The sequence below is a fragment of the Pongo abelii genome, chromosome 4 (assembly GCF_028885655.2).
Source record: "Pongo abelii isolate AG06213 chromosome 4, NHGRI_mPonAbe1-v2.0_pri, whole genome shotgun sequence".
Lineage (NCBI taxonomy): Eukaryota > Metazoa > Chordata > Mammalia > Primates > Hominidae > Pongo > Pongo abelii.
Window position 1 is genome coordinate 185,346,090 of NC_071989.2, and position 17,015 is coordinate 185,363,104.

The 17,015-nt window shown below is 59.7% G+C and overlaps 1 protein-coding gene across 7 annotated transcripts; it reads left to right on the forward strand.

Moving 5' to 3' along the window:
- The first annotated feature begins 188 nt into the window (after positions 1 to 188).
- On the forward strand, positions 189 to 16,566 carry DBN1 (drebrin 1). Of its 7 annotated transcripts, XM_054556286.2 has the most exons (15): positions 212 to 494; positions 5,015 to 5,070; positions 5,693 to 5,805; positions 5,991 to 6,065; positions 6,181 to 6,327; positions 6,476 to 6,553; positions 6,746 to 6,897; positions 6,973 to 7,036; positions 12,772 to 12,831; positions 12,920 to 13,043; positions 13,734 to 13,871; positions 14,205 to 14,375; positions 14,775 to 15,424; positions 15,725 to 15,827; positions 15,983 to 16,566. In XM_054556286.2, exons 1-15 carry the CDS (start codon positions 409 to 411, stop codon positions 16,051 to 16,053), a joined length of 2,088 nt encoding a protein of 695 aa, XP_054412261.1. In that variant the 5' UTR covers positions 212 to 408; the 3' UTR covers positions 16,054 to 16,566. The 7 variants fall into 7 exon arrangements, with proteins under 7 accessions (XP_024102775.1, XP_054412259.1, XP_054412261.1 ...); XM_024247007.3 differs by lacking the exon at positions 13,734 to 13,871 and having other exon boundaries at positions 189 to 494; XM_024247008.3 differs by lacking the exons at positions 212 to 494; positions 13,734 to 13,871 and adding an exon at positions 718 to 845.
- Positions 16,567 to 17,015: the final 449 nt, after the last annotated feature.

Here is a 17,015-nt window from a genome sequence, read left to right on the forward strand (position 1 = left end):
AGGTGGGAACGGGGCTGGGTTCGGGGCTGGAAGGAGGGCTAGCGCCGAGGTTACGGACGGGGCAGGTGAGGGTTCGGGACGTGGGTGGGGCTGGCCCTGGAGCGGCGCGCAGGGGCGGGGGGTGAGGGGCGCGGGGGCGCCCGAGGCAGGCCGGGAAGGGGGGGCGGGCCTCCCCCTGGGCCGGGCCAGGGCGGCGCTAGGACCGAGCGAGCGGAGCGAGCGAGCCGGGCGGAGCCAGCGCCCCCCGCCCCCCGCCGGCCGGCTCCCCTCCCCCGGCCGCTGGCTCGCTCGGCTCGCGACGCTGCAGAGGCTCCGAGGCGGCGGCGGCGACTCCCTCTTTCCCTCCCTCCTCCTCCGTCCGCCCGTCCGTCCGCGCGTCTGTCCGTTCGGCCCGCTCCGGCCCGAAGCATGGCCGGCGTCAGCTTCAGCGGCCACCGCCTGGAGCTGCTGGCGGCTTACGAGGAGGTGATCCGAGAGGAGAGCGCGGCCGACTGGTGAGCCCCCCGCCCCCGCCCCCGGCCCCTTTGTCCCCGCGCCGCCGCCGCGCCTTTGTTTCTCTCCCGCCCCGCCACCCCGCCGCCCCGCCGCCGGGAAGGGAGGGGGACGCCGAAATGGTGCAGCGGGCCGGGAGGGCCGGGAGGGGCTGCCTTTGTGCGCTCCGGGGGAGGGGCCGGCGGGCCAGGCGGGGCACTGCCGGGCCCCGAGCGCCCGGAGGCGGCCCCAGGCGCGCGGTGGGAGCGGCGGCCGGACGCGGCCCGGAGGCGCGGGGTCCCGATGTGGGGCCCGGGGCCGCGTGGCCCTGCGGGATCCCATCCCCCACCCTACTCCCCGGGCCCGGGGGACAGGTGTGCATGGGGCGGCCAAGGGCACCTTCGCCACCTTCGAGCGGGCGAGGTCCGGGCGGGGACGGGGCGGGGACCGAGCTAGCGGAGCCAGCGCTGCCTGCCCGGCTCAGCCCGGCCCGGCCACAGCACAAAGGAAAGCGAGGGCGGGGGAGGAGCGGAGCGGGCTGGGGGCCGGGCGTCCCGCCCACCGGGGGCCTCTCGGAGTGGGCCGCCCTCCCCCCGAAACCTGGGCTGGAGTGGGGTGGAAGGATGTTTGCTGCCACATGGCGACCGCGAAGTGACTCCCTTACCGCGGCGGGTCGCGGAGGAGGCAGGGGTGAGCTCTCCTCCCCTACCTGAAGGGGACTGCGGGGACTAGGCAGCTGGGCTGGGGGGCACCGAGCTGTCTAAGGGGCCAGCTGAGGTCCCTGGGAGGAAGCCCTCTGGAGAACAAGTGTGGAGGGAGCCCCCGAAGAGGGCTGAAGGGGTGAACAGATCCACGGGCCCCTGGCAAGGGGCACTCGGTCCCTGATGGGGGAGGAGCTGGGCCGCCCCTCACCCCGCCCCCCAGCTGTTGTCTCCCCCTGAGCTGGGGGAGGGGATGGACCACCTGCTCTGGGGCTGGCGGCCCAGGGTGGCGGAAAAAGGAAACCGAGGGGTTCGTCACTGCCCCATGCTGGAATCCTTTTCCCCCCGTAATACTCTTCTTCTAGGGAAGGTGCCCATCTGGTTCCTAGGCCTCTTCTCCCTGCTGGCAGATGGGAACAGGTTCTTCTTGAGGAAACTGAGGCAAAGAGGAGGGCGGGTCTGAGGGACCCCGCTTGGGCTGGCCTCACCCACACACTGGGAGGGCAGCCAGGTGGGGACTCTGACCTGGGGGCTCCTGGAGGAGAGGATGAGATAGCTGGGCAATCATGGCATGGTACTGCAGCACTGGCCAGCAGCCAGGCCTGGAGGGGTGGACGCGAGAGCTCTCGTGTCCTGCAGGTCAGTCACAGGAGAGGCCGGCACAGGCTCAGCAGGCAGGCGGCCCACCCATTGTCCCAGCCCTGCCCCAGGGGGGCTGAGATCATGGGAGGAGCTCTGGGCAAGTGGCCGGCTTGGCCTGGTGAAGGAGCTGGCTTTGGGATAAGGCCCTGCTTGGGGAGAGGCACAGCTCACCCCAGAACACCTCCTTTGCTCTCCAGTCTGGAGGGGTGTTGTCTACCAGCACTCCATTTTCTCCTAAAAGCAGAGCTCTGGTGGCCTATTGCCAGGGCCACACAACCCCTGCTGCCCCACATCCTGCTCAACAGAGGCCTGTCCCCACCCACCCCAGCAGCATCCATGTGGCCAAAGCGAGTTATTCATCACTGGTGTGCGTCAGCCCCCATCTGGGTTGTGTGTGGGACACACACAGATGCACACATGTACCCTTGCACATGCACACATTCGTTCACTAAGGGCCTGATAACATTTTGAAAAAGGGGTGTGAGGATCACTTTCTACACAAGAGAATATGAATACCCCAGTGCCCAGCATGGAACCAGGGGTACAGTGAGGTCTGAAGACTCAGAGGCAGACCCTGCACGTAGGTCCAGAGGGAGGGGTGTCGGGTAAATTGCTGCCTGTGTCCCCACCCTTACCTTGCCTCCAATGGGGAGAGGTGGTTGGGGGGAGTTCACTCCTCGGTGGCAGGGCTTCTGAAGTGCACCACTACTCTGGCGCAGGGAGCAGAGGACCCAGGAAATGAGGTTATATGGTGGAAAGGGCCACTGTTGTCCTGGTTGTGATATGACTCACGGTGATCATACACAAGTTCCTGGTCCTCTTGGAAAGAAAAGGGATTGGGCCCAGCACTACCTCGGATACTGAAGGCCTTTCTAGCACCACCATCCTGAGAGTGATGGTCCTGCGGGGTCCACCTGCCCTCAGCCCCCCACCCCAGCTCACCCCCCACCCCAGCTCACCCCAGGGTCTCTGGAACTGCCACATTCCAGCTCCCACCTCACGCTAGTTCAGTTTATCTGGTTAGATGGCTTTTAAGTTGGTGTCAGTATCACACATACTTCTGGTATGCGGTGTGCTGGACCCCAGGACCCAGAGAGCAGGATGTGCTGATTGACTGAGTCAGCGTTCCTGCCTTCACCAGGCTTACAGTTGGGGGCGGTGTCTGTCTCCAGGAGTTGGAGCTGGTGAGATGTGTAGATGCCTGGTCGCCTACCCCATCCTGATTCCCTGTGGTTTCGCCAGCTTCCACCTGCTGTACCACCAGGCTTGGGGTGCCTCTGATGTGTCTGAGAAGCACTGGTCTTTGTATTCCTGCTGGGATGTGGTGGGTGCTCTGGGAGGGGCAGCTCAGGGGAGGCTGCTGGGGGCCAGCACTGGGCTCTGAAGAACGGAAGGATTCCACTGGGAATAAGCGTGGGGTAGAGGAGCAGGTCTTGCCTTCCATGTGAAGAGAACCACATAGGCAGAGGCCCCAGGGTGAGCCCTGTCCAGAACCCTGCTTGGGTCAGGGAGCCGTCCAGTGTGTCCCAAGTGTGTGGTGTGGACAGGGCGGTCCCGTGGAAAGGCAGGCTGGAGGGTTTGAACTGGGGTATGGTTTCTGCTGGGGGAGGGCTGTGGCTGGAGCAGGAGAAGGTGGCCGGAGGTGGGTAGCCAGGGGCTGAGGATGGAAGGCGCCCCAGGGAGCCTGGGCAGGCCAAGACAGGTCCTCTCAGAGGGAGGCTTGATGTCTAGAGCAGTCTCTAGGAACTAGGGTCCCTGGGCTCTGCATTAGTTTCTCATCGGTGCATGGAGAGGGACAGAGCCTGCTTCTCCCAGGGCCCTTTGTTCCCGTGGTGGGTTAGGGCAGCAGGACAGGTGGTGGGCCAGCTGTGCTGGAAGCATCTGTCAGGGCCAGGCTGGGGCTGGGGGTAACGGTTGGACCAGGAGCTCCCAGCCCCACAGCCCACCTGTGTTCTTTCCTGGAGGTAGGAAGCCGGGAATCCAGGAAGGGGAGGGGCTGAGGCCATTTGGCCCTGGCCGCAACCTCCTGAGATGTCCCTTCCATCCCTCCCGCCTTCGTTTCCTTCGTCCCTTCACTTCTTCCTTTCTCTTCTTCGTCCTCTCCCTGTTTCTCCCTCCGCTTCTCCCCTCCTCTTTCTCTTCCCCCTTGCCCTCCGTTTCTGCCTCCCCTCCTCACAGCCCCAGCCTCCTGCCTTGGCACCTGGGGAATAGGAGTTTGGAGAAGGGGTTGAGAGCCCTTTCAAACCTCAGGGACAAGGCCCTTCATCCTAGGCCCCAGCTCTCCTCCCTCCCAGAGGGTCCTCAGCCTGAGCCTGCATGGGGTGATGGAGGAGGCATCTCTGCCTTCCCTTCCATGAAATGGATGCTCTGTCACCACAGCCTATCAAAAGGAGCCAGGGCACACAAAGCTAGGGAGGAGGAGGAAGGAGGAAGGCCGCCGGGTCAGCTTTCTGTTAGAGCTCAGGCAGAAGGAAGGGCCAGCAGTCTCGGGAAGCCTCAGCCAGGACTGAGGCAGCCTAGGGGCTGGAAGGCCTGGAGCTCACGCATGACCACCCTGGGGCCAGAGTCTGGGCGAGAGTGACTGCAGTGACCTCATCCCCATTTCAGAGAGGCGGAGATTGAGGCTGAGGGCGGGTCCCCAGGGTCCTTTGTGTTCAAGGAGAATGCAGTTGGGGTGGGCCAGTCGTGTGCCAATTGCAGGGTTGCCATGGTTACCGGGGGATGCCCAGAGCTGTGGGAGCACCAGGTTCTCTCTTCTCCTCCTCCTTCCCCGGGGGAGGGGCAGCGGGGACCAAGGCACGTACGTGCCAGGTAAGTTCCTGGCACTAGCCAATGGGGGATGAGGATCGTGGTAGCCAGGGAACGGTAACCAAGGAACCGTCGCCTTGGAATCTCCATCACACACCCGCTCCACTGGGTTGTAGGCTGCCAGGGCCAGGGCCGGGATGCTGCGCACTGAGCTCGACCAGCCAGCAATTTCTCCCCTCACTGCCTGCGCCCCACCTGACCCCGGCCTCCAGCGGCACCCTGCTGGGCTCCCGCCTGAACCGATGCCTGGCCCTGTTGTCATGGCTACAGCAGGAGCCCTCCCCGTTCCTGTCCTACCCCCTCCATGTCCCTCTCCCTCCCCAGAGCCGTCCCCACCCAGAATTGGCGGCCTGGGCCCTGACAGTTTGACAGCCACCCCTCCCTCTCCCCAGGGCTCTGTACACATATGAGGATGGCTCCGATGACCTCAAGCTTGCAGCATCAGGAGGTAGGAATTCCAGCCATTCCTTCGCCTTCCTCTCCACCCCCTCCTCTTGGTTGTTTTCTTCCCCCTCCACCTGGCTGTAGGCCACCTCCCTGCCTGCACCCTGCAGCCCCACACTTGTCTGGATCTGGTGGGTGTCCTTCCTCCAGTCATCCCTGTGTCCCCAGGGTGGGGAGGAATCTCAGAGCCTTGTTGAATGTTGGACTTCTGAGGCTGAGCCTCCAACAGGGAAAGTGACTTACCTGAAGCCACATAGCTGGGACACTTTGGGGGAAGGGCCCTATTCACCGCCTTCCCCAGAGCCAGAAGGCTTGATTGTGCCTCTGGGCACTGGCACCTGGTGAGACATGATGATGTGTGAAGAATCAGACCTGAGTGTGAAGAACAAACACTTTCTCAGTCCTACCTCAAATCAGGCCCTGCAGGAGTCATAGGCAAAGCTCCATCCCTGTGCACCCCCACCCCCACACATACCAACACAAAACTGGGACCCACAGATCCCAGAGGCCAGAAGACCCCTGGGGGTGCCTGTGGAGGCCTGGAGGAGTCTTTGCTTTGAGTTCCAGGCTCTTTTTGGGAAGAGTTTAGGAGGCAGAGACACCTGACACTCTGCTGATTACCCTAGAAGGGGGCTTGCAGGAGCTTTCGGGACACTTTGAGAACCAGAAGGTGATGTACGGCTTCTGCAGCGTCAAGGACTCCCAAGCTGCTCTGCCAAAATACGTGCTCATAAACTGGGTATGCAGCCGGGTCTGGGGAAGGGGGAAGGGGGCTGAGGGCCCAGAGCAGTCGCCCTCCCCGTTGGCCCTCTGACACCCGTGGAGAGGGAACCCCACCCTCTTCCCACCCCGGGGAAGATGCACCCTATCATGCAGGGCCCCCCTTGTCTTTTCCTGACCCCCTCTTTGCTGGGTACTTTGCAGGTGGGCGAAGATGTGCCTGATGCCCGCAAGTGCGCTTGTGCCAGCCATGTGGCTAAGGTGGCTGAGTTCTTCCAGGTGTGTGTCAGGGGCCAGGGCTCTTGGGGGTGGGGACAGCCACCAGGGTCTGCGTGCTGGGGTAGTGATGGCGGGAGGATGGTGCCGCCTGAGCACTGCCGTCTTCTTGCGGAAGGGCGTCGACGTGATCGTGAACGCCAGCAGCGTGGAAGACATAGACGCGGGTGCCATCGGGCAGCGGCTCTCTAACGGGCTGGCGCGGCTCTCCAGCCCTGTGCTGCACCGACTGCGGCTTCGAGAGGATGAGAACGCAGAGCCCGTGGTTAGTGTGTGTTTGGCACCCGTGGGCTCTGCCAGCGTGGCCTGGTGCCCGAGTCTGGCCTGCCTGGTCCCTCTTAGCCCTCACCCTTTAGGTGTCAGGGGCTCCTGGGGCATTCAGCCTGCTTATGCTGGGTCCTTCGACACTGCAGGGCACCACCTACCAGAAGACGGATGCAGCTGTGGAAATGAAGCGGATTAACCGAGAGCAGTTCTGGGAGCAGGCCAAGGTATGGAACCCTGAGCCTGGCCTGGCTGAGCCGCCCCTCATGGACCCCATGGGGCAGGTCTGAGTCCCTCACTGCAGTGGCATGGCCCATGCCACGTGCCCCGCCCCCAGCCCTGGGTTAGGGAGGGGCTGGAGGGGCAGGGTCCAGGCGCCCAGGCTCAGGGCCTACCCTTGCTTGCACCGGGGCTCGCAGAAGGAAGAAGAGCTGCGGAAGGAGGAGGAGCGGAAGAAGGCCCTGGATGAGAGGCTCAGGTTCGAGCAGGAGCGGATGGAGCAGGAGCGGCAGGAGCAAGAGGAGCGTGAGCGGCGCTACCGGGAGCGGGAGCAGCAGATCGAGGAGCACAGGTGAGCCCGCCCGCCCGGAGCGCTCCAGGGGCCCCTGGGCGCACTCTGACGGGTGCTGGCTGCTTATCGTTCCAGGAGGAAACAGCAGACTTTAGAAGCGGAAGAGGCCAAGAGGCGGTTAAAGGAGCAGTCTATCTTTGTAAGTTCTTTGCCAAGGCTCCCGGTCTCTGGGTCAGGGAAGTGAGGATGGTCCCTGTGTTCCTGGGCCTTATGGGGAGACCAGTGGCTCGGGGACAGTGGTGGCTGTTCTGGGGAGCTGCATGGGCACAGGGTGCCATGGAGCATCAGTCCTGGCACCTCATCACGTGGGGCTCTGGCCTCTGGCCATGGAAAAAGACTACTTTGGAGAAGCTTGTGCTCTAGATTGGAAGAGAAAATCCATCTAGACCCAGACCCTCACTGACCAGGCTCCCCCTCCCCTCCCCTGGGGGCTCTCGGCAGATTAGACACTGTTCCTGCACTCTGAGGGGCCACCAGGCCTGGTCCCACCACAGGAGTGAGGCAGGCGGCATGGGTGAGCCTGGGCCAGTGCTGAGCATCTGTAGCCAGTGTGCAGCATCTCCTTGGGAGCAGCCCCTTTGTTCCAGGGGTACTGTCTGAATCTCCACACATTGGGAATGGCCCGTAGGTCCTGTGGATTGGTCCCTGAGAATCCCAGCAGGGTCACATCTCCATGCTTTGAATTTAGGATTTTGGAAATAGCTAATATCTTTCAGGACTGAGCATGGCTGAGTTCAGGAAGGGAGGTGGGTTGATACTCATCTGGATTGGGACTGTGATGGGCAGAGGCAGGGCTGTGGGGACTCAAACGGGCTCCAGAGTCACCCACAGGAGGCTGAGAGAGAGGAGGCAAGACAGTCCTGCAGGCAGCAGCATTAAGTCACTCCAGTCACATCTGCCCTTGGATGGGGTGGGGATGATGTGTGGCTGGTAAGCTCCAGCCTCAGTCATTCATTCAACACACACTTGTCACCTGCCACATACAGAACATGGTGGAGAACAAGCTGGGTAAGATCTTTTCTCCATGAGCTGATTCATGTATTTTTTTTTTTTTTGAGATGGAGTCTCGCTCTGTTGCCCAGGCTGGAATGCAATGGCGTGATCTTGGCTCACTGCAACCTCTATCTCCCAGGTTCAAGCGATTCTCCCGCCTCAGCCTCCTGAGTAGCTGGGATTACAGGCACACACCATCATGCCTAGCTAATTTTTGTGTTTTTGTAGAGACGGGGTTTCACCATGTTGGCCAGGCTGGTCTTAAACTCCTGACCTCAGTTGATCCGCCCGTCTCGGCCTCCCAAAGTGCTGGGATTACAGACGTGAGCCACTGCGCCTGGCCACATGTATTTAACTGTGGCAAAATACATAAAATGTACCATTTCAGTCATTTTAAAATCTGCATTTCATTAAGCGGCATTAAATTCATTCACATTGTTGGATAACCACCACCACTGTCCATTAAACACAAATTCTGCCCTTCCCCACTCGCCAGCTCCTGGCAACCACCATTCCACTTTCTGTCTCTATGAAGTTGACTACTCTGGAGACCGCCTATCAGTGGAATCACAGTGTTTGTCCTCTTGCGTGTGGCTTATTTCACTTAGCATGATGTCCTTAAGATTCATCCATGTTGTAGCATGCGTCAGAATTTCCTTCTTTTTGAAGGCTGAATCATATTCCATTGTATGGATATACCACATTTTATTAATTCTTTCAGAGTGAGGTTTTTTAAAATTTATTTTTTTTTTTATTTTTTTGAGACGGAATCTCGCTCTGTCACCCAGGCTGGAGTGCAGTGGCGCGATCTCAGCTCACTGCAAGCTCCGCCTCCCAGGTTCACGCCATTCTCCTGCCTCAGCCTCCAAGTAGCTGGAACTACAGGCGCCCGCCACTATGCCCGGCTAATTTTTTGTATTTTTAGTAGAGACAGGGTTTCACCATGTTAGCCAGGGTGGTCTCGATCTCCTGACCTCGTGATCCGCCCACCTCGGCCACCCAAAGTGCTGGGATTACAGGCGTGAGCCACTGCACCTGGCCTGCCTCCCAGGTTTAAGTGATTTTCCTGCCTCAGCCTCCCAAGTAGCTGGGATTACAGGCGCCCACCACCACGCCTGGCTAATTTTTATATTTTTAGTAGAGATGAGGTTTCACCATGTTGGCCAAGCTGATCTTGAACTCCTGACCTCAGGTGATCCACCCGCCTCCGCCTCACAAAGTGCTGGGATTACAGGCGTGAACCACCGCACCCAGTGGATAAAGTTTATTATTTATTTATTTATTTATTTATTGTATTTTTAGTAGAGACGGGCTTTCACCATGTTGGCCAGGATGGTCTCGATCTCTTGGCCTCATGATTCGCCCTCCTCGGCCTCCCGAAGTGCTGGAATTATAGGCGTGAGCCACCTCACCCAGCCAAGTTTGTTTATTTATTTATTTATTATTTATTATTTTTTTTTTTTGAGACAGAATCTTGCTCTGTCGCCCAGGTTGGAGTGCAATGGCACGATCTCAGCTCACTGCAATATCTGCCTCCTGGGTTCAAGCGATTCTCTTTCCTCAGCCTCCTGAGTAGCTGGGATTACAGGTGTGCACCACCATGCCCAGCTAATTTTTGTATTTTTAGTAGAGACAGGGTTTCACCATGTTGGTCAGGCTGGTCTCAAACTCCTGACCTCGTGATCTGCCTGTCTCAGCCTCCCGAAGTCCTGGAATTACAGTCGTGAGCCACCGCACCCTGCCCGATAAAGTTTATTTTTTTTTATTTTATTTTTATTTGTTTATTTTTTTTTGAGATGAAGTCTCACTCTTGTCACCCAGGCTAGAGTGCAATGGCGCCATCTCAGCTCACTGCAACCTCCGCCTCCTGGGTTCAAGCGATTCTCCTGCCTCGGCCTCCCGAGTAGCTGGGATTACAGGTGCGCGGCTCCACACCCAGCTAATGTTTGTATTTTTAGTAGAGACGGGGTTTCACCATGTTGGCCAGGCTGGTCTCAAACTCATGACCTCAGGTGATCCTCCCACCTCGGCCTCCCAAAGTGCACTGCGCCCAGCCTCGATAAAGTTTATTTTTATGCTAACATTTCAAACATACACGCATGCAGGTAGGCAGAATAGTGTTGTGAACCCCCTGAGCTGATTTATTTTCACCAGTTTTCAACATTTCATGTAAAGTCTGAAGGAGCTTACCATTATTTTATAGTCCCATCTGGCCCTTCAAGTATACTTCACGTGAGAATGACAGTGGACATTCTAGCAGGTCAGTGCGGCACCCTTTCAACAAGTCCTCTAAGGAAGGGCATGTGTGAGAGACTTTGGGATTTAGCACCGTGAGATGCTTTCTCTTGGCTTAAGGAGCTATCTGCTTTCTCTCCCCTGTTACTAATTGTGTTCCATATCTGAGTTCCCTTTTTGCCTGGCCTGCAGGGGAGCTCCCGTGTATCTGAAAATGCTTTAGGCACAGCAGTGGCTTTGACCCATGTGGTTAGGTTAGTGCGTTGATCTGTCTCCTCCCTGTGGGCCTTACTTGTTTCAGTGCTGTTCACGTGGTTGGTAGTTTATTAAAGCCTTTGTGGTGGGCGGGCGCGGTGGCTCACGCCTGTAATCCCAGCACTTTGGGAGGCCAAGGCAGGCGGATCACGAGGTCAGGAGATCGAGACCATCCTGGCTAACATGGTGAAACCCCGTCTCTACTAAAAAATACAAGAAATTAGCCGAGCATGGTGGTGGGCGCCTGTAGTCCCAGCTACTCTGGAGGCTGAGGCAGGAGAATGGCGTGAACCCAGGAAGTGGAGCTTGCAATGAGCCGAGATCTCACCACTGCACTCCAGCCTGGGTGAGAGACTCCGTCTCAGAGAAAAAAAAAAAAGCCTTTGTGGTAGCTGCCTCTGGTCCTTTCTTTGAACAAGGCAGTGGAACCAAGTGAGATTACAGCAGGCAGTGGGCAGAGCAGCAAAGGCTGGTGGGACATAGGCTCATGGGAAGGTGAAGAGCCTAGGCTGCCTGGAACCCTGTGGGCTGAGGAGTGGGGGAAATTTGATTGGGAAAGGAGAGCAAGGGCAGAGGAGGAGTTTAGACTTCATTCTGGGGGTCACAAAGTTATCGTTGAGGTGACAGCTCTCCTGAGGTGGGATACTACGAAGGGCCCTTCTCCCAGTGCCCCTGACATAAGCTAAAATTTTAGATTATAGGCTAAAAAACAGAGCGGCCCTGGGACTTCACCACCTTAGCAGCCCCTCCTGCCCAAGCTGCCACCTGAGCAGCAGGGGACACCAACTAAGAAGCCTTTGGTGTGTGAGTACAGTTGAGCAAACATGCGCCCGCCTTGTGCTGGCCACCCGGAGACCCCAGTCCTCATCCTGCGTTGCTCACAGCGGAGGGGGAGGTGCCTCCGGAAACAGGAACTTAGGATGTGGTATCATCGTGGTGGAAGCCAGGAGCACCCTGTGGGGACCCAGAGGAGGAAATGACCTGAACAAGCCAGGGACCTCTTCCCCAGGAAGCAGTGGCCACACTGCGGCTGGAAACCAGAGGGCCTGGCCCCCGGGGTGGGGAGCAGACATTTGGGAGGGAGGCCAATCTCCCATGCTGAGGCTTGGAGGTGGGAACGGGTGTGCCTGTTCTGGGAACTGACTGCGTCGTGCTGAGGACTTGATGTCTACATCTCACCGTATGTGGGCGCCTTGGGGTGGGGGCCGGCAGGGGGAGGTGTTGGAGAGGTGACGGCTAGGTCAGGCAGGGGTGGGGGACGTAGGCCAAGCGCGGGCGCTGCCCACCCAAAACAACATGTGCAGTGAGCAGGTGAAGCCAGTAGGCGATGGTGGGGCTGGGGGTGAGCGGGCGGCACACGCCCGTCTTAAGGGGGCTGCGGCGAGGCCCCAGTGATGGCTGCTCCGGGCTTGCAGGTGATGTCGCCAGGGCTCTGGCACCTCAAGAGAAAAAGGGACCCTGATTTCAGTATGAAAGTTCCTGGTTTTTAAGTGGTGGCAACTAATTAACATGGTTTAAAAATATCATACCAGCAAAACAAAAGCCATCTGTGGGTCATATTTAGCCGGTGCTTGCTGTGGCTCATGGGAACCCCTGAGGGATTTTAAGCTCAGGAAAATCATGGTCTGATCCGCATTTTGGAAAGGTCCTTTCAGGGCCTATGGAGAGCAAATAAGGCAGGTAGCAGTGAGGAAGGCTGGACCATGATGCCACGGTCCAGGCAGCAACATTGGGAGCATGGTGGCCCCGGCACTGCGGTAGGAGGTCCGAGAAGTTATCTGCAAAACAAGGAGCACTTCTGGATGGCCCTAGGCACCTGCTTAGATATGGGGATGAGCAAGTGAGTGAGTGAGCCTGGTGCCCAGAGGCCTGGCAGGTCAGAGATGAGGTGGCTGAGGGCCCTGAGGGAAGAGAGGGGCTGTGTGACTCGGTTTGACGGGGCAGAGGTACCACCTCTGAAACCCTTCCTGCCAGACTGCAAAAGAAGCATGGGGTCTGTAAGAAGGCCAGAAGGCCGGGCACTGGTGGCTCATGACTGTAATCCATCCCAACACTTTGGGAGGCCAAGGCAGGAGGATCCCCTCAGCCCAGAAGTTTGAGACCAGCCTGGGCAACATAGGCAGACCCCATCTCTACCAAAAAATTAAAATTAGCCGGGCATGGTGGTGCACACCTGTAGTCCCAGCTACTCGGGAGGCTGAGGTGGGAGGATTGCTTGAGCCCAGGAGGCAGAGGCTGCAGTGAGCCGTGATTGCACCACTGCTTCCCAGCCTGGGTGACAGGGCGAGAACCTGTCTTAAAAACAAAATAAATAAATAAAATACAGTAAAAAAGAAGGCCAAAAGCCCCTGTGGGGGTAGGTGCACCAGACACTGTCCCTTTGGTTTCTAGGGTGACCATCGGGATGAGGAGGAAGAGACCCACATGAAGAAGTCAGAGTCGGAGGTGGAGGTGAGAGCTGGGGGCACCAGCCAGGTGAGGCGGACAGGGCTACCTCAGCTTGCCTGGCCCAGCCCCAACCTTTTCCTCGTGCCCTCAGGAGGCAGCGGCTATTATTGCCCAGCGGCCTGACAACCCAAGGGAGTTCTTCAAGCAGCAGGAAAGAGTCGCATCAGCCTCTGCGGGCAGCTGTGATGTGCCCTCGCCCTTCAACCATCGACCAGGTAGTCCTAGGCCTCACCCCCACGCGGCCCCACTCCTCAGGTCACGGCCCTGAGCCTCTGTGGGACTCTTCTCGGAAGGGAAGCCTTGCCCAAGGAACCCTTGGAGAAGGCGAGACCCTTCATCCAGCGTGCATCCGCCCACCACTTCCCAGGTGGCAGGACCCCAAGAAGGGCCGGGGATGGTGGTGAAGTGGCTTGTGGCTGAACAGTGGGGAGTGCTAGGGCCTGCGGGGCAGCTCTGGCATGGGCCGAGGCACAGCGCTGGCCACGGGGAGCAGCTCGGTTGGGGTGAATTAGGTCTGGCCTAGAAGGCCGGAATGCATGCAGGCTGGGCTCTTGCCCCGGGCCTGAGTGAGCCTCCTGGAGCTTGCACCCAGGTGTCCCCGTTCCGCTTCTCACTGTGCTGCTTCCGCCTCCCCTGAAGCTCTTCCCTGCCCTGTCTGCTGGTCTGAGTGTGCTTGCCCCACGCTGGGGTCCCACCACAGGCCGTCCCTGCTGTACTGCTCCCAGGCTGGCTGTGTGTCTGGGGCTGGTATGAGGCTGCGGCTGGCTTGGCTGAGTGTGCCCCTGGCTGAAGGCAGCTTGGACATCCATGGCCACCTCTGGGGGCGGGAGAGGCCTCGGGCAGGGGTGGGGGAGACTGACCCTCTCTTGTCCTCTGTCTCTTTCTCTGTCTGTCTCTCTCGGCAGGTCGTCCGTACTGCCCTTTCATAAAGGCATCGGACAGTGGGCCTTCCTCCTCCTCCTCTTCCTCCTCCTCCCCTCCACGGACTCCCTTTCCCTATATCACCTGTCACCGCACCCCAAACCTCTCTTCCTCCCTCCCATGTAGGTAGCAGCCCCAGGCCTCGGCGGGGGTGGTAAGGAGGGCCCCGCTTCCCAGCAGCCCCCCGCCCTCACTCCCCCAGTCTGACCGCTGATCTCTGGTGTTTGTCCCCAGGGCAGGCACTGCCTGCCTCTTGCCCCTGGCCTTATGGGGCACTGGCCCCCAGGGGCCTAGCTTACAGGGTCTGGAGCCGTAGTCTGGCCCCTGGGGGGGCTGGAGAGCTCCCAGCCCCCACCAGATTCCAGAGAGGAGGTGCTGGCCAGGCCCCCAGGTAGACAATCCTGTCTCACCCCGCTCCCCCGCCCTCACTGACCCACCTGGGGTTTGTTCCACAGGCAGCCACCTGGACAGCCACCGGAGGATGGCGCCCACTCCCATCCCCACGCGGAGCCCGTCTGACTCCAGCACCGCCTCCACCCCTGTCGCTGAGCAGATAGAGCGGGCCCTGGATGAGGTCACATCCTCGCAGCCTCCACCACTGCCACCGCCACCCCCACCAGTCCAAGGTGAGAGAGGGATGCTACCTGCACCAGGCCTCCCATCATCAGTCCCTGGCTGGGAGCCCCAGGTTGCCCTGGTAACCGTTCTCCAGGGATCTGGGCCACCCATCACCAAGACTGCACTGCCCTGGAGGCGGCTGTGTGGGGAGGAGCCCTGGTGTACAGTCAGACCTGCCCTCTCTAAAGCTTAGCACCCGCCCTCTCAAGTGGGAATCGGGCCTTGGCCTTCCTCCCAGAGCTGCCAAGGGGCTTAAAGTCACTGGGGTCACTGGGGTCACTGGGTAAGGGGGCAGTGGGACACCTGCATGGAAGTCCCTGGCTCCCTCACTCCTTAGTGGATGGGCGGGGTCTCCATCCTCCCCGAGGGGAGCTGGTTACATATCTCCTCTGCCTGTTCTGTGACAGAGACCCAGGAGCCCAGCCCAATCCTAGACAGTGAGGAGACCAGAGCAGCAGCCCCTCAGGCCTGGGCCAGCCCCATGGAGGAGCCCCCTCAGGCACAGGTGCCTCCCGGGGGCCCAGGCAGCCCTGCAGAGGACTTGATGTTCATGGAGGCTGCAGAGCAGGCTGTCCTGGCTGCTCCCGTGGAGCCTGCCACAGCCGACGCCACAGAGGTCCACGATGCAGCTGACGCCATTGAAACTGCCACTGCCACTGCTGACACCACTGTTGCCAACAACGTGCCCCCCGCCGCCACCAGCCTCATTGACCTATGGCCTGGCAACGGGGAAGGGGCCTCCACACTCCAGGGTGAGCCCAGGGCCCCCACACCACCCTCGGGTACTGAGGTCACCCTGGCAGAGGTGCCCCTGCTGGATGAGGTGGCTCCGGAGCCACTGCTGCCAGCAGGCGAAGGCTGTGCCACCCTTCTCAACTTTGATGAGCTGCCTGAGCCGCCAGCCACCTTCTGTGACCCAGAGGAAGTGGAAGGGGAGCCCCTGGCTGCCCCCCAGACCCCAACTCTGCCCTCAGCCCTTGAGGAGCTGGAGCAAGAACAGGAGCCAGAGCCCCACCTGCTAACCAATGGCGAGACCACCCAGAAGGAGGGGACCCAGGTGCGGCAGGGACTGCCTGGTAGGAGGGATGGGAGGGAGTGGGGGCTGAGCAGGGTGCTGGCCCTGCATTGCTCATGCTTGCACCAGTACCCCCTTCTCTGTGACCCACATTATTTGAGGGGAAGTCCATCCTACCGTCCCTCCCTGGGCCGGCTCTGCTTTTGTTCCCGAGGCAGGCATCCGTGTTTCCCTGGCAACCACTGATGGAATCATTGGTTGCTGGGGAAACGGGCTCAGGCCTGATAGGTCAGCCCCAGTCCTGCTGGGTGGGGCCAAGTGACCTGATGCTTTCCCCTGCAGGCCAGTGAGGGGTACTTCAGTCAATCACAGGAGGAGGAGTTTGCCCAATCGGAAGAGCTCTGTGCCAAGGCTCCGCCTCCTGTGTTCTACAACAAGCCTCCAGGTAGTACTGGGCTGGATGATGGGGAGGAATTTGGGTGCGGGGGCTGGATTTGAGTGTGGGGTAGCCACCCCACCACTACCCATCGCTCACAGAGGCTGGGGACACAGGCATGGGTCTGCTAGGTCCCTAACTCCTCTCCCTTTCTAACGCCACAGAAATCGACATCACGTGCTGGGATGCAGACCCAGTTCCAGAAGAGGAGGAGGGCTTCGAGGGTGGTGATTAGCGGTGGCGCCAGCCCTAGGCTACCCTTGCCAAGGCCGCCCACCTGCATCGGCCTCTGGCCAGACGGCCCGCCGTGCCTGCATTCGCAGCAGCTCCGCCTGGCACCCACTCCGGATTCCGGCCCTGGCTGGGGACTTGGCCGCTTCCCTACCCACAGGGCCTGACTTTTACAGCTTTTCTCTTTTTTTAAAAAGTTGATAGGAGACATGTACAGTTGACTGGTTTTCCTCCCGTTGGTAGTTGAGACGCTGTTGCAAATTCCACCCCTCCTTGCCTGGTCCAGATTGTAGCTCTTAGTCCTCCCTGCTCAGCTGGCCGGGTTGGAGGCCTCACCCTGCTTGGGGCCTGGCGTGGGGGGAGCGCTGGTGGGAAAATGTCCCCCACCTCTTTTCCTAGTTTTATGTTTCTTGGAAAAATATCACTTTGTATTCTCTGTCCAGGGCTTCAGATATTTTGCACGAATTTTAAAACATGGCAATAAATGGCTCGTGGGCTCTGGCTCCCTGGGACCCCCCTCCCCGCCCTTCTTTTGACCCCTTCCTGTCTGGCCCAAAGGAAGTAGCAGGCCCAGCTGGGGCCCCTCGGCTCCCCCCCCCCCCCAACTCCTGCCGGGCAGGTCCCAGGCTGGAGGCCCTAGGCGCGGTTCAGGTCAGGGCTATGGATGGGGCCCAGGGGCTTTGGTGGCCCCTCCCCAACTCCTTCCTCTTTGCTTGGGTTCCTTTTTCACGTTCAGTAACTTTTTTTTTTTTTTTTTTTTTTTTTTTTTGGAAAGCACAAACTTCTGTAACGGGTCGTGCTCATGTCTGTTAATAAAGAAATCCAGATCCCTTCGGGCTGCCGCCTGCCCTGACCCAGGTTCCCAACTCCTCCCACCTCCGAGGCCGCAGCACCTCCTTGCCACCAGGGGGCGTCCTCACCCTAATTCCAAGGCCCGCCAGACGGGGGCGGGGTGGGGGAGCGGTG